Genomic DNA, 13,085 nt, shown 5'->3' with positions numbered 1-13,085 from the left:
TTCTTGTTTCCCTCCACAGGCCCTGTCTCAGAGGGACCGCCCTCACAACAACTTCTTCTTCTTCGATGGCATGAAGGGGAACGGGATTGTGGAGTGCCTGGGCCCCAAGTGAACCCAAGACTCCGCTGCCCCAGAGATGCTGACTGCACGGCGCCCTTGTGCGGTCGATCCCCTCCCCTCCCCAATGAAGGCCTGTCCAGGCAAGGGAAAAATCAAGTCACCAACAGTACCAGCCATTTGCTGTGAGCCCTGAGGCTGTGCAGCACCAGTGGCTGCTGAGCAAGGACCAGGGTCCTGACGGTCTCCTCCCCGCCCCAGGCCTCCCAGCTCGCCTGCGCAGCCCAGTCCTGGAAGCCCCAGCCAGGAGCCAGCACACTTTGCTGCCTCGGAGCGTCTCGCCACCTTCTTGTCTTCAGTCCCCACCTGATGTCGCACAGTGAGGAGCGTGACTTCAGGTGGGGACTAATGCCCAGGGCCATGAAACCACCCAGTGGAACCACAGTTCCAAGTGCAGACAGGTGCCCTTAGAGAGCCAAAAACATGGCGGGCGGAGTGTATTTCCACCAAAGTTTGAAGCTCTGAAAAACAACAGGTGGCATCTGGTGTGCTGTTCTTGAATTTTAGTTTAGGATTAGTTGAGTTCCAGCCTGGATTTTGAAAGAGAGGAAGTATTACCAAATCCTCTTGGGTATTAGGGTGAGGCCTTGCCAGTGGAATATTAATGGGAAAGTTTGTTTAAAAAGGCAGATTCCTGGGTCCCACCCCTGGGGAGCCTGACTCTTTGGCTTTGAGGTGGGATGGGGGAGCCGGCCTGTCTTCCCACAGAGCCCCTCACAGATGCAGGCGATCGCACTGCAGGCTGTCTCATTGAAGGGCTGTGTTGGTCCTTCTTGTTACCCCCCTGAATCGCAGCTGTTTGTGTGTTTTTTATATTTTCTATATTTCTTGGTTCTTCAAAAAGGAATGATAGAAATAAAGTTATTTGCTTTAAGATTTTTCTTCCACATGAGAAACTTCTTCCTCTGACAGGGAGCAACGGCCTGTTTAAACCTGAAGATGTATCCCTGGATGCTTGAACACAACACCAAGGCCCTCCCCTCTATCACCATTCCTGCCACTGTTTTTCTGAGCAATGCAGCAAAAGTTAGCATGCTCATATTCTAAAGCACGTAGAAGCTTGAGTCTTGTCAAATAATTTCATTAGGTAGTGGCTGTTCGCAGAGACAGCAATTGTAATGTAATAATAGTGGGAAAGGAGTAAAAGTGAGCAATGATCTCATAGCAGTTAAGTGAGACCGAAGTAAAATGCCCCAAGTCCCACAGCTGGACGCGTCAGAGCGGTCGCTGGAGTGCCAAGTATCTTGACTCAGTGACCCGAGCGTGCGTTCCACCTGGAATACGTTCCTCACCCACACTTGGCTTTCTCCCCATGTGTAAATTGGCTGGTTAGAATGAATAAATCAGCTTCTCTATTTCAGCCCTGTTGATGTGAGTAAGAAAAGCACGGATCTCCTGTGGGAGGAGCGACTCAATTCTCCTCCTCCTGGTTCTCTCTGCCCCCGCCGGAGGTGAGGCTAGGTTCTATTTCTGGAGCAGCCCTTTTCTAGACCCTGGTAGTGTTGAATCAGGGGATCCTTGCAAAAAATCTCACAAGGTCTTGGAAAACGAGCTAATTACACCCTTTATTTTGCAATGTGGGGCCTTGGTCACAAGGGGGAGCAGACGGGTCTGGATGGATTAAAAACAAAACTGTCTTAGAATCTTCTCTGCAACTTTTCAAACTTTTCCACCCCTGTACCTGTAATGGCAGAGATTGAGTGACCCCAGAATGACCTCTTGGGAATCTGGAGGGTGGTGCTTGGAAACTTTCAGCCCTGGACAAGAAAAAGGCTTAATTCTTTCAGATTCTGTATTTTTCCATATTACAAGTTGGTGTTATCTTAAAATGGATTTCCCTAAATCTCCAGGAAGTCCACGGTGATTATCCTGTGGGTTCAAACACCTCGGGAGATAGCCCACTTGGGAAGGGGGATCCTGTCTGTGAAGGAAGCATATGTTTGGTGGGGGAGGTGCTGAAGTTAGCAAATGAAATGGTTCTGCCAGGCCTTTCCACTCCATACACCACTTCTCTTGTCTCTGGTATGCTTAATAACCAAACTCTGGTTCTCAGTGGTTAAATTCTAGTGAACAGGTGCTACTCAAAAAAGCCTCCCTTACATGGTAAGACTCCACCTGCCAGTGCAGGTGACCTGGATTCGATCCTTGGTCCAGGAAGCCCCTCCACGCCATGGAGCAGCTATGCTGGGTCGCCGCAACTACTGAGCTGCAACTGGAGGGAGCTGTGCACAGCAGCAAAGACCCGGCGCAGCCAAAAATCTTAAACTTCTGGCCCCATCACAGCCCTACCTTCCATGATTTCCCTTTGCACTGCAGACCCTTTTTTTCAGTTTCTTGCATTTTGTTGGTAAGTATAAATGTCCATCTATTGAGGTGTCCCCTATTTGTCCCTGTACAGGTGGGGAAATGTAGGTTTATGTTTTAGTTGGCAGTCAAAGAGTGTAATAATAGCTGAAGTCCTCACACTACCCACTTGATACCTTTCAAAATAATTAGACTTCAGCTAAATTGCTTGAATCCTCACAGCAGCCATGGGGGTAGATACTGTTGTAATCATATCAGAGATAAGGCAACAGCCTCACCCACCCAAATCTGGGGTAAATAGAGAAAATTTTTTTTCCTTTTTTTATTTCTGACTGTTTAAAGCAAAAAATACATGTCTAAGGACTTGCCTGCAGCAGGGCCTGGGTTTGATCCCTAGTCAGAAAACTAAATCCTGTAAGACCTGGCACAGTGGAGTAAATACATATTTTTTAAAAAGGTAACACTTGTGGGCATTTGTAAGGGGTGCTGTGCTCCGTATGACAACTCCAGCGTGAAATGATGGGGAGAAGAGGGTGAGTGGGGCTGTGTGTGGGCAGAGCTGCTGTGCTGTCAGTGACGTGACAATCCATAAATAACGAATAGGTAAAGATTTGTTGGTGATCCCGAGAGCAATACTTAAAAATGCTGATACACCTAAACATACATTGAAAAGAATTCTTAGCATTCAAATAATCCAAGAGGTAGGAGAGAGGAAACAAAAACCTGATGAAGAGAAAACAAGAAAATGACCTAAGGGACTTCCCTGGTTGTCCAGTGGTCAGGACTCCCAGCTTCCACTGGGCATGGGTTCAATCCCTCCCTGGTCGGGGAACTAGGATCCCACAAGATTTGTGACCCAACCAACATCCCACCCCCCAAAAAAAAAGCCTTGGGCCCTGTGTGTATGTAAGCATGAAGGAAATACAGAGAGGCACAAGATGAATACCCAGTACCCACCCACCATCATTTTGCTACTTGCTGTTCTGCTCACCATTACTTGCTGTTTATTCATAGTGATAAATTTCAAGTTCATTCCAGTTCACTGCTGTGTGTTCTATTGTGTGACAGCAGACTTGATTTACCCTTCAAACTGATGGCTTTTGCTACTTAGATGGTGGATTTGTATCTTGCCAACACTTGGACACCTGTGCACATCCCCTTTTTATTTATTTCGGCTGTGCTGGGTCTTCTTTGCTGCACAGGCTCTTTTCTATTTGCGGAGAGTGGGGGCTCCTTCCTAGTTGCGGTGCTTGGGCTTTTCTTGTGGAGCATGGGCTTTCGGGTGTGCGGGCTTCAACTGCTGTGGCACGTGGGCTCAGTAGTTGCGGCTCTCTCGGGCTCAGGTGCACAGGCTTTGTTGCTCGGTGGCATGTGGGATCCTTCCAGACCAAGGGATTAAAGCCGCGTCTCCTGCACTGACAGGTGGATTCCTTACTGACCCACCAGGAAAGCCCCGAACATCCACTTGTGAAGGAGACACCCCGGAAGGCACTTATTGCCATAGGCATGTACATCCTTAGCTTGATAAGGTTTTGCCAAATTCCTGCCCAAGATGATGGTTAGCATTTCCGTTTCCCTCAGCCTGCCCTTTGAGAAGAGCCGCTTTCGAGGAATACCCTGGTGGTCCAGTGGTCAGGATGCTGCTCTTCCACTGCAGCGGGTGCACATTCGATCTCTGGTTGGGAAACAAAGGTCCATGTGCTCACCCCCCCAAAAAAAAAAGCCATTTTCTCTGAACTGCCCCTTTACTAGGACGCCCAGGGGAAGGGGCAAGGCTGGGGTCTGAGCCTGTCTGGGCCAGTCCTCTGGAAGAAGCTGCAGGAGAAACATTTGGCCTGTTACCCTGTTTTCTGGAAGACGGCAATAGAAGCGCCCCTTCTTATATTTTCCATTTTTGGGGGAGCGGCCATACCACTTTGCTCTTGGGATCTTAGTTCCCCTGACTAGGAATGGAACGTGGGTCCCCTGCAGTGGAAGTGAGGCATCCTAACCACTGGCCCACCAGGGAAACCCCTTCCCGTCTTGTATTAATTCAACACAGGGTTTTTGTGTTTTTAATCTGGCTGCACCGAGTTGTGGCATGCAGGAATTTTGGCACGTGGGATCTAGTTTCCTGACCAGGGTCCGAACCCAGGCCCCCTGCATTGGGAACGCAGAGTATTAACCACTGGACCGCCAGGGAAGTCCCTCCCCTTACATTAATTCAGCACAGGGTTTTAACGCTAGGTTAGAGGATGCTTGGGCTTCCCAAGTGGCACTAGTGGTGGAGAACCCGCCTCCCAGTGCCCACAAGGTCTGTCTCAAGGCTGACACGTTCCCTGGGACTCCTCACAGTGGGACTTCTGAGTAAGTTAAAGGTCATTCACTCATTCTGTGAATCTCGGAGCCCCCTGATGTTTTATTCAATAGGAATAAAGTGAGAAAGTCCCCAAACACCCTATCTTTGCAGGGCTTAGCTTTTAGTGGGAGCCCAGGAGGGGTGCATGAAGGTTGGGCTTCCACAATGGCTCAGAACCATCCTTTAACCAGAGTGACAGACACCCCAGGGTGCTCCAGGCACTGCCCACCCACCTCCTCCCAGACAAGGGTCACAGGCTGGGCCCAGGCCCCGCCGCGGGGAAGGACAGCTGACAAGAGTATCCACTGTTCCAATCTGATTTTATTGAAAAGGAAACATACAAAAATCATGTACAAAAAAAATTAACCAAACATGTACAGAAAATTCATTCCGGTATCTACAGCAGCGCATATACAGTATTTTACAGGCTGGGCCATCCCTCCCCACTCCCAGACTCCTCCCGTTTCTGAGATTTTCCCCCCCTCCCTGACTCCCCGTCTCCCCCCAGCGCTTCGCCCTGGGGACTAAGGCTGGGGCGGCTTCCGCCAAAATATCCCACCCCCCAAATGAATGCCAGTGGTCACGCGTGCTCTCTCTAAACCTATGCAATGGGATTGATGGGGGGGTAGCGGGGGGTGGTCGCGGGCAGAGCACAGGATTCACAGTCTGGGCCCCTCCTGGCCACCCCCAGATGAAGGTGAGGCAGGCATGCCCACCACCCGCCGGCTGGCTCAGGGAAGATGGCTGGGCGCTGGGCTGGGGCACCCTTCAGGACGCACCCCACTCTCTGGCTCCAGGAGGCTAGTGGTCACGTTTGGCTCATTTGCTCTTCATGGGCCCCCTCCCCGGGAGGAGGGGGGGAAGCACCAGGGGCTTGAGGCCAGGCCCAAAGTGAAGGAGCGCCAGGGGGAGAGACCCCCGCCCCCTAGTGTCACCGCTGCAGCTGGAATGGGCAGCCAGCACCAGCAGCCTTTCCTGAGATGGTGGTGCGCGGCAGAGGGGGGCAGCTCAGGCCCTGCCCCCTCGCTCCCCGCCGCCTTCAGACGCGGAGTCCGAGTCCGTCAGCCCTCTCTCCCCTGGCCCCACAGCCAGGGGCCCAGGAGTCCACGTCTCCATCAGTGCTCCCCGGGGCTAGGCCGGGGCTGGGTCGGGAGTGGCTGCCCTGGCCCACCCCTGGGTCGGGCAGGGCTGTAATCCAGTATGCTACATGGTGCAGAAAGAATCCCCCGCGCTGGCCAGGGCGTCAGGAGTTGGGAGGGTCCTGCCCCCCCGAGTCCCCGACGTCCACCGGGCGGGTACAGGCACCTAATTGGGCTCCACCTCGGGGGCTCCACGGCCCCCGGGGAAGGGCAGGAGTCCCATGATGAGATTGTACAGGACCCTCCAGGGCGAGGGGCGGTGTCGCTGTTGCTCCTCTTGTCTCTGGGGAAAGGGAGTAAAGAGGAAGTTAGATGGGCTAGAGATGGACGGGGTGGGGTCTGGGCTGAAGGGCAGCAAGGCGGGAGACACAAACCCTCCACCAACCTGCTAAGGGCGTCTCCTGGCCTGGAGGAGACGAGGAGGAAGAGGATGTTGACGAGGGCATAGGGCCTGTGCGTATCAGCTTTGATCTCCTAGTCCCTGGTCTCCAGATGAAGACAGTCACCCGACCGAAGGCTGGACTGCAGCCCACCTGCCCTCCCATTTAAAGCTGATGAGACACACAGAAGGGAGCAGAGAGCCCCCCTGTCTCAGCGATTCTAGAACTGTGCAATAACTGGGAACTATTCAGTGCTGAAGCGGTACAGAAATATGTTTGGGCCAAGTGAACCCCCAGCCCTTTCCCGAGTGGTGGGATAAAGGCTGAGGGCAGCCTCTGGGACTGCTGCAGTTCCACAATGCTAGAAAAGCTGGAACGAAAGAAGCTAGATACAAGAAAAGGTTGCCCTCCGATAAAAATCAACAACAATACTCAATACTTATGGAGAGCTACAGTTCTCTCCACTCTGTGCTGAGTGCAGGCCTAGGTCCTGTGCCAAGGAACTAATCTCATCCCCACCAGATGGGAAGAAGAAACCCATTTTACAGATGCAATCAATCAACCATGCTAGTGATCTTAACGGGTGCCTGGGGGTGGCTGCCTGGTACCAGTTTGTCTCCGCTTCAGTCCCCACCGAATTTTCAAGCCAGGAGAAGGTAACCATGGGGGCACATGAGATTGTCAGAAATGCCACCGTCCCACTGTGGAGTGCCACTTGGCACAGTCGCCTTGCTGAGCAAGCCAACTATTATTTATCGAGGCTAGGGGCCAACAGACCACCCAGGTATCTACTCTGGAGACACATGTGTGTGCCTGGAGATACACATTTTTTGGACGAGCCAAAAGAAATAACAATAAAATTAAATTACATTAAAAAATTTGAGACACTTCTGGAATATCCTAAATACCCACCAATTAGAAAATGAAGACGGATACTACATGGTGACCCAATAGAATGCTATGTATGCTATGTGGCAGTGAAAATGAATGAACTGAAGCTCCCTTGCCCACGTGGCTGTATCTCAAGCATAACACTGAGGGGGTGGGAGCAGCTTTGAGAGGAACACACCAGATCACGTTTATTAAGTCTGAAACGCCTCGCAATCCTAAGTATTGTTTGTAGCCTGGTGAACGTGTTGTAAAAGAATCAACACCTGCAGACCAATGGGACAAGCCAATCTGTGAGGTTTCCTTTGAAAGCGGGGAGGGGAAGAGGGTCAAGGGGCTTCGCAACATCCGGTTTTTGTTTTTCCCCTCGAATAAGCAAGCAGTGTGGCTGTAATGTTCAGGTTGGACAGAGCTGGGTAGTGGGCGCCCTGGTGTCTGTTATTCTCCGTTCCACCGCCTTAGGCTTCAAGTATCTGGTAGTAATGAGAGGCCTGGCTGCGCGCCCCGGGGCGGGGCCTCCGGCTGGGCGGAGCTCCAGGCCCGCCCCCAGCCCCCCGGGACGCTGGGCGGCGCGCCGCCGCCGCCGCCGCCGCCGCCGCGCGGGCGGGTGGGAGGGGCGGGCGCGGCCTCGCCGCCGCTGCTGACTCATCGGCTATAAATAGCCCGGGATATATGAGCCGCTCCACCGAGCGCCGCCCTCAGTCCCCGCGGCCGCGGGACCCGGGCGCGCAGCGGCGCTCGCGGACGCTCCGGCCTCTGCCCTCAAGCCGGGCCGTGCGGGCCGCGGCGCGGGCCCTGCGGCGGCGGCTCGGCGGCCACGTCGCCCCTCCCAGCTGCCTGTCCCCGGCGCGACCCCGCCGCGCAGGGCAGCAGCTGCCGCACATCTGGCTGGGCCGCCCGCAGCCCCCTCCCCGGCGGGAAGTCCCACCTGCCGTCTACCCCTCCCCCAGCACTCACCCGCCGCTCGTACAGCGCGTTGAGGTCGTCCGCCATCCGCCGCAGCTGGGCCCCGATCTCTCGGGCCCACTGCTCCTCCTCCCCCCGGACTCCCGGGGCCGCTTGGGTGGGGCCGCCCGCCAGGGCCCCCGGAGCGCTGGGCACTGGCGATTCCAGGTGCTGCTCCGCGGGCGAGAGTGAAGGCTGAGGACCTGGGAAAAGCCGGGGCTGGGGTCACACCCACCACCCCTCTAAGGCCCTGCAGTGGCCCGGAGGAGGGCTGGCTGGCTAGGACTTGCTTCTCCCTTTTCCCGTCGCCTGACTTCTCTTCGGCTCCCCACCTCATTTCGAGCGGTGCCACTTTGCCCTCTTAAGAGCTAGATTTCTTAGCTCCTACTTCCCGGGGGAGAAAGGAAGTCCTGGGGAAGCCTTCCTGGGCTCACCTGTCTAGCCAGCTTACCACCCCACTCCCCGTGTTAGTCTGGCAGTGCTTCCTTTTATCCTACCGAAGTTGTTTGTTGATGTTTAGGTCGCTCAGTCGTGTCCGACTCTTTTTTGCGACCCCATGGACCGTGACCGGCCAGGCTCCTTCCAAAACGATTGCCACATTTTGACTGCTCTACTCAACCCACAGGGAAACTGAGGCTCCCCCTAGGAAGTGGCCCAAGGTCACACAGGGATACGGTGACTGACTACACCCCGAGTCACAAGCCTCGGGTCTCCTGCCCTCTAGTGTCCAACCACAGTGAGGCCACACCCCCGGATGTGGCAAAGGCCTGGAAACCCAGAAGGCCAGCCTTTGGCCCTCTGTGAGCCTGGAGGCTGGGATGCGGGACGTCCCCACGCACTTTCTGAGTTCCTCTGACGGCTCTTCCTCCCTCTGTCACGCCGAGTCCTGGCTTGAGGGATTCCTGAGAACTAACCTCAGGGCCTCAGTTTCCATGCCTGTCACTCTGGTCTAGGACCGGGTCTCCTCCAGCCTCCGCTGGCCAGGGAAGTTTGCACTCTCCTGACCTCTCCGGGCTCCGGGGACAGGTGGGGAGGGGAGCGGGGACAACCTCTCCCTTGCCACCGAGCGGGCCGGCCGGGCACCACGGAGTTAACAGTCCAGCAGGCAGGGACCTTTAACCCTTCCCTCCCCAAGACCCGCCCCCCCTACCCTTTTCCCCCAGACAATGGCCCCTCCCCCTCCTTCCTCCTCTCGGACTGCAGAGAGGGCGGGCCCTGGCCAAAGAGATGCAGATAAAGGCACCAGGCCACCCTCGACCCCTCCCCGAAGTCCTGAAGTGACAGTCCCCTCTGCCCACACTCTCTCCAGCTGCAGTCGTCAAGGGGCGCCCGGGTCCCAGACCTGGAGAGGGTGGGGGGCTGGAAAACAGCTGTTGCCCCGGGCCCGGAAAAGGCCGTGGGCTGCAGCTCGCGGACTGCAGTCCGATTCCAGGAGGGACTTCCCAGTCGGCCTCCCCCCACCCCCCAGCCTCCCACTCCGTCTTCCTGCTTCTTGCAACACAAAGACCACACTGGCCACACCCTCCCCGTGGCCCGGCCGGCTCGCCACCTCCCCCGACTCGCTCCCCTTTCCCAGGTTCCTCGGGGTCTCTCTTTTCCCAGCTCCCCGCATCTCGGGTGCGGGGCAGGCAACTCACCGTCGGGTCGCGGACCTCGGGGCCGGCTGCGGGGACCCCCAGGCCAGCGGGGGGCCCCCAGGGCGGCGGTGACGGCGGGCGGGGTGGTAGGGGCGCAGAGGTAGGCGGCGGGCAGCAGGGCGGGGGCGGCGGGGGCAGCAGGCAGGCCGGGTTCGCAGAGGCCGCAGGACACCGCCGAGGGCACCAGGCGGCTGAGCGGGAAGGGGCGCGGGCCGTCGCGGGCCAGGCCCTCTACGGGCTCCGGGGAGCTGCCCTCCTGGCGTGCTCGGGCCATGGCGCTCCCTGGGGCCTGCGGGACAGGGCAGACGGGCGCGGTCAGCAGCGGGGCAGTGCAGGGGGAGCCCCACGAGGTACCCACCCCATGCGGGGTACACAGGGTACCCCACTTCTGCGCGCAAGGTGGGCTGGGGCAGCCCACCAGGGTTCACGACACACAGCTGTGATGGAGGGGGCTGTAGGTGTGTGTGATGGCCCCTCAGACACCCCCGCTCCCTGGGCTGACCCAGGCCCAGCCAACCCAAAGAGCCTCCCCAGAACATGCTGATCGGCACACTGGAGGGACCAGGGACAACATGGTGACCGGCATACAGAAGGGGCCAAGGACGAGGAGGCACAGGATGGTTCTCACAGCAAGGACAGGGGCTCATGCAGGTCCCAGACTTGTGGACCCGTCAGCAGTGTGTGTATAAGGGCTGAGAGCCCCCCAACACAAACTCACCCAACCTGGGACTCACACAGGGCCCGGGCTGGCAGGGTTAACTTTTTGAACACAGCGATGGGCACACACACACACGGAGGGCAGCCAGGCACTGCGATTGCTCCCACAACACCAGGACTCACACAGGACCAAGAGGGGGTGTATGTGGAGGGTACACAATACACACACAGGGCTCATGCAGGACTGGCCCGCCCGACCTCCCACCAGGCCTCCTATCTGTACCCCAAAACACTGAGAAGGTCCCAGGACACACACACACAGACCACGGAACAGCTATCCACACACTGCATGCTGGCTGCTACACCCCAGCCCCTCCATCTCAAAAACACAGATACACAAACTGTCAGGATGTCACCCACTGACCCGCTGTTAATATGCCCACAGAGCCACAGAGACTCACAATGCGGCCGTCACAAGCACAGACAGAAAAACACACCAGCTAGGGCACTGTCACTTCTCAGGCACACGTGCCCCTCCCTGTAATGCACCCGCAATAGATAAGACCTACACCCCTCAGGACTCACACATATATCAACACAAAACAGACCTCTGTGGACACACAGGGACCCGTACAACTGCAACACACCCACTTGTCACCAACTCTCAGATCCCGGGACACATGTAAAGCAGGCACACATGTCATCAGATCTAGATGAATCGCCACATGCCAGCAACAACATGGGAACGCAACAGCAGACATCAACCCACTCTCCTCCCTGAACCTCCAAACACCATTACCAACTGTCAGCCCTGGACACACATGCACACACACACAACAGCTAATCCCACACTGGCCTGGCAGGGCGCACACCTAAAGCACCCTCAGAAAACACTGGTCTCACGTGACTGACATAAACACTACACACACGCAGCCCACATGACACACATGAGCCAGCCGATCGCAGAGACAAGCCCCTCAGACTCAACACACACACTCTTTCTCTCTCTCTCTCAAACACACACACACGGGCGCAGACACATCTCTGTACAAGAGGCTGCCAGCAGCATCTACTGACTGTTCTACTTAGACCCCACAGAGCCTAGCTTCTCAATTCCCAGACGCGGATGCCAGACACACAAGCCAAACACAGACTGAGACAACCCCCACACACACACACACACACACAAACACACACACACACGATGCAGAACTCACACAGACACCTGGGCAGAAAATAGACATCTGCAAACGCTGAGCAGAGCCAGATGCCCTGGAGATAGACACACAGTCCACACAGACAAGCCACACAAGCACTCACAAACACAGCCCGTCGGGCAAGACGCACACGTAAACACACCAACAGCTCACTCAGGCAACGCACACACACACTATAGCGCAAGCAGGCCACCGGGAGCTACAGACTCACCGCTAAACAGCACACACAGACAACTCTCAGAACACACACAAGTACACCACACATCAACAGAGCGCCCACCCCTCAGGCACGGCAGCATACACGGAGAGAACCTCCTCACACACACACACAGGGGGACGGCGCCGCACACCCCGACGGGGCCACAGCCCCAACATGCCGCGGGACTGGCACAACCACTCCCTGCAGACCCCAGCACAAACTCGGAGCCAGACACGCGCACACACCCAGGCGAGACACCTGCAGATCCACCACCCCGCACACGCGCGCTCCCACGGCGGGCCCAGACGCCCCCCTGCGCTGTCACAGTCCCCCCACCCCCCACGCCGCCGCCGCCACGTGCGCCCGCCCCGCCCGCCAGGCGAGCGCGGGGCCAATAACCGGCTGTTGCTGGGGCGCAGCCCCCGCCCGCAGGAGCCGCAGACTCCACGGCCCGCGAGCCGCCCCCCGTCACCGCCCCCAGCGGGCGCGCGCCCGGGGTGTGGCCGCCCCTCCACGCCGTCCCCCCCACCCCCACCCCCGCCCCCGCCCCTCCGGGACTGCAGGGGCCGGGGCAGTCCGGGGAGACTTACTTCCCCGGGCCCGCACTGGCCGCCAGGGGGCGCTGCCGAGCCCGCACCCCATTGTTTGTAAACAAACCCGCCGGACCGCTGAGGCACCTGCGCTCTTGGACCCTCAGTGCCTCCCGCCCAGGGACCCCAGCCTCGTGGAGGGTGGGGAGGGCAGGGAGAGAGGGGAGCCCGGTGTGGGGACGCAGCGCGCCCTGCCCCCGCACTGTCTCTTCGAGTGCACTCCCGCCACCTCCTCCAGGGAGCCCACCCGGCCTGGCCAATCGCGGCTGGCGGGGATTCGGGGTGCACACACTCACCCCGGGGGCATGAACACGCCGGAGGGGATGGTGATGGGGGGCGGGCGGCTTCCTTCAGGAGGGCGCGCCCGCCGAGCGCCGCTCGCTGCGGCTGCTGCCGCTCTAACTGCAGTGGCTGTTGCTGTTGCTGCCGCAGCTGCTCCTCGAACCGCAGGCGCGTCCGCGTCCCGGTCGCTGCTGCTGCTACTGCTGCTGCTGCTGCTACTGTTGGTGTTGCTGCCGCCGCCGCCAAGCGCCCGCTCGCATGTGGCTCGCGCCGCGTCTCAGGCAGCCCGGCGGATCCCGGGCCCGCTCGGCGGCCGCCCCGCCCCGCCCCGCCCCGCCCCGCCCCCGCCTGGCGGGTCCCACGCCCCGCCCCCGAGTGACGCCACGGCCCGG

The 13,085-nt window shown here is 57.8% G+C and overlaps 2 protein-coding genes across 8 annotated transcripts in view; one reads left to right on the top strand and one right to left on the bottom strand.

The window, feature by feature from the left end:
- The window catches only part of SAE1 (SUMO1 activating enzyme subunit 1), a 60,701-nt gene extending 59,697 nt beyond the window's left edge, over window positions 1–1,004 (top strand). For 5 of the 6 annotated variants that reach the window (XM_055411770.2, XM_055411768.2, XM_088830894.1 and 2 more), the window contains one exon: window positions 20–1,004. In XM_055411770.2, the coding sequence (XP_055267745.1) occupies window positions 20–112 (93 nt within the window). In that variant the 3' untranslated portion in view covers window positions 113–1,004. The remainder of the gene's footprint in view (window positions 1–19) is intronic. The other variant, XM_088830895.1, reaches the window with a different exon arrangement.
- A 4,205-nt stretch (window positions 1,005–5,209) lies between these two features.
- On the bottom strand, window positions 5,210–12,845 carry BBC3 (BCL2 binding component 3). Of its 2 annotated transcripts, none has more exons than XM_055411765.2 (4): window positions 12,708–12,845; window positions 9,749–10,037; window positions 8,124–8,314; window positions 5,210–6,181 (listed from the first exon to the last, which is right to left on the bottom strand). In XM_055411765.2, the coding sequence occupies exons 2-4, from the start codon at window positions 10,020–10,022 to the stop codon at window positions 6,065–6,067; spliced, it is 582 nt and encodes a 193-aa protein (XP_055267740.1). In that variant the 5' UTR covers window positions 10,023–10,037; window positions 12,708–12,845; the 3' UTR covers window positions 5,210–6,064. The 2 variants fall into 2 exon arrangements, with proteins under 2 accessions (XP_055267740.1, XP_088686319.1); XM_088830193.1 differs by lacking the exon at window positions 5,210–6,181 and adding an exon at window positions 6,310–6,449.
- Window positions 12,846–13,085: the final 240 nt, after the last annotated feature.

This window comes from Moschus berezovskii, chromosome 22, assembly GCF_049115385.1.
Source record: "Moschus berezovskii isolate FMDL1 chromosome 22, NW_MosBer_1.0, whole genome shotgun sequence".
In the NCBI taxonomy this organism is placed as follows: domain Eukaryota; kingdom Metazoa; phylum Chordata; class Mammalia; order Artiodactyla; family Moschidae; genus Moschus; species Moschus berezovskii.
Note: the sequence above shows the minus strand (reverse complement) of the source record. Positions and strands in the feature narration are given on the sequence as shown.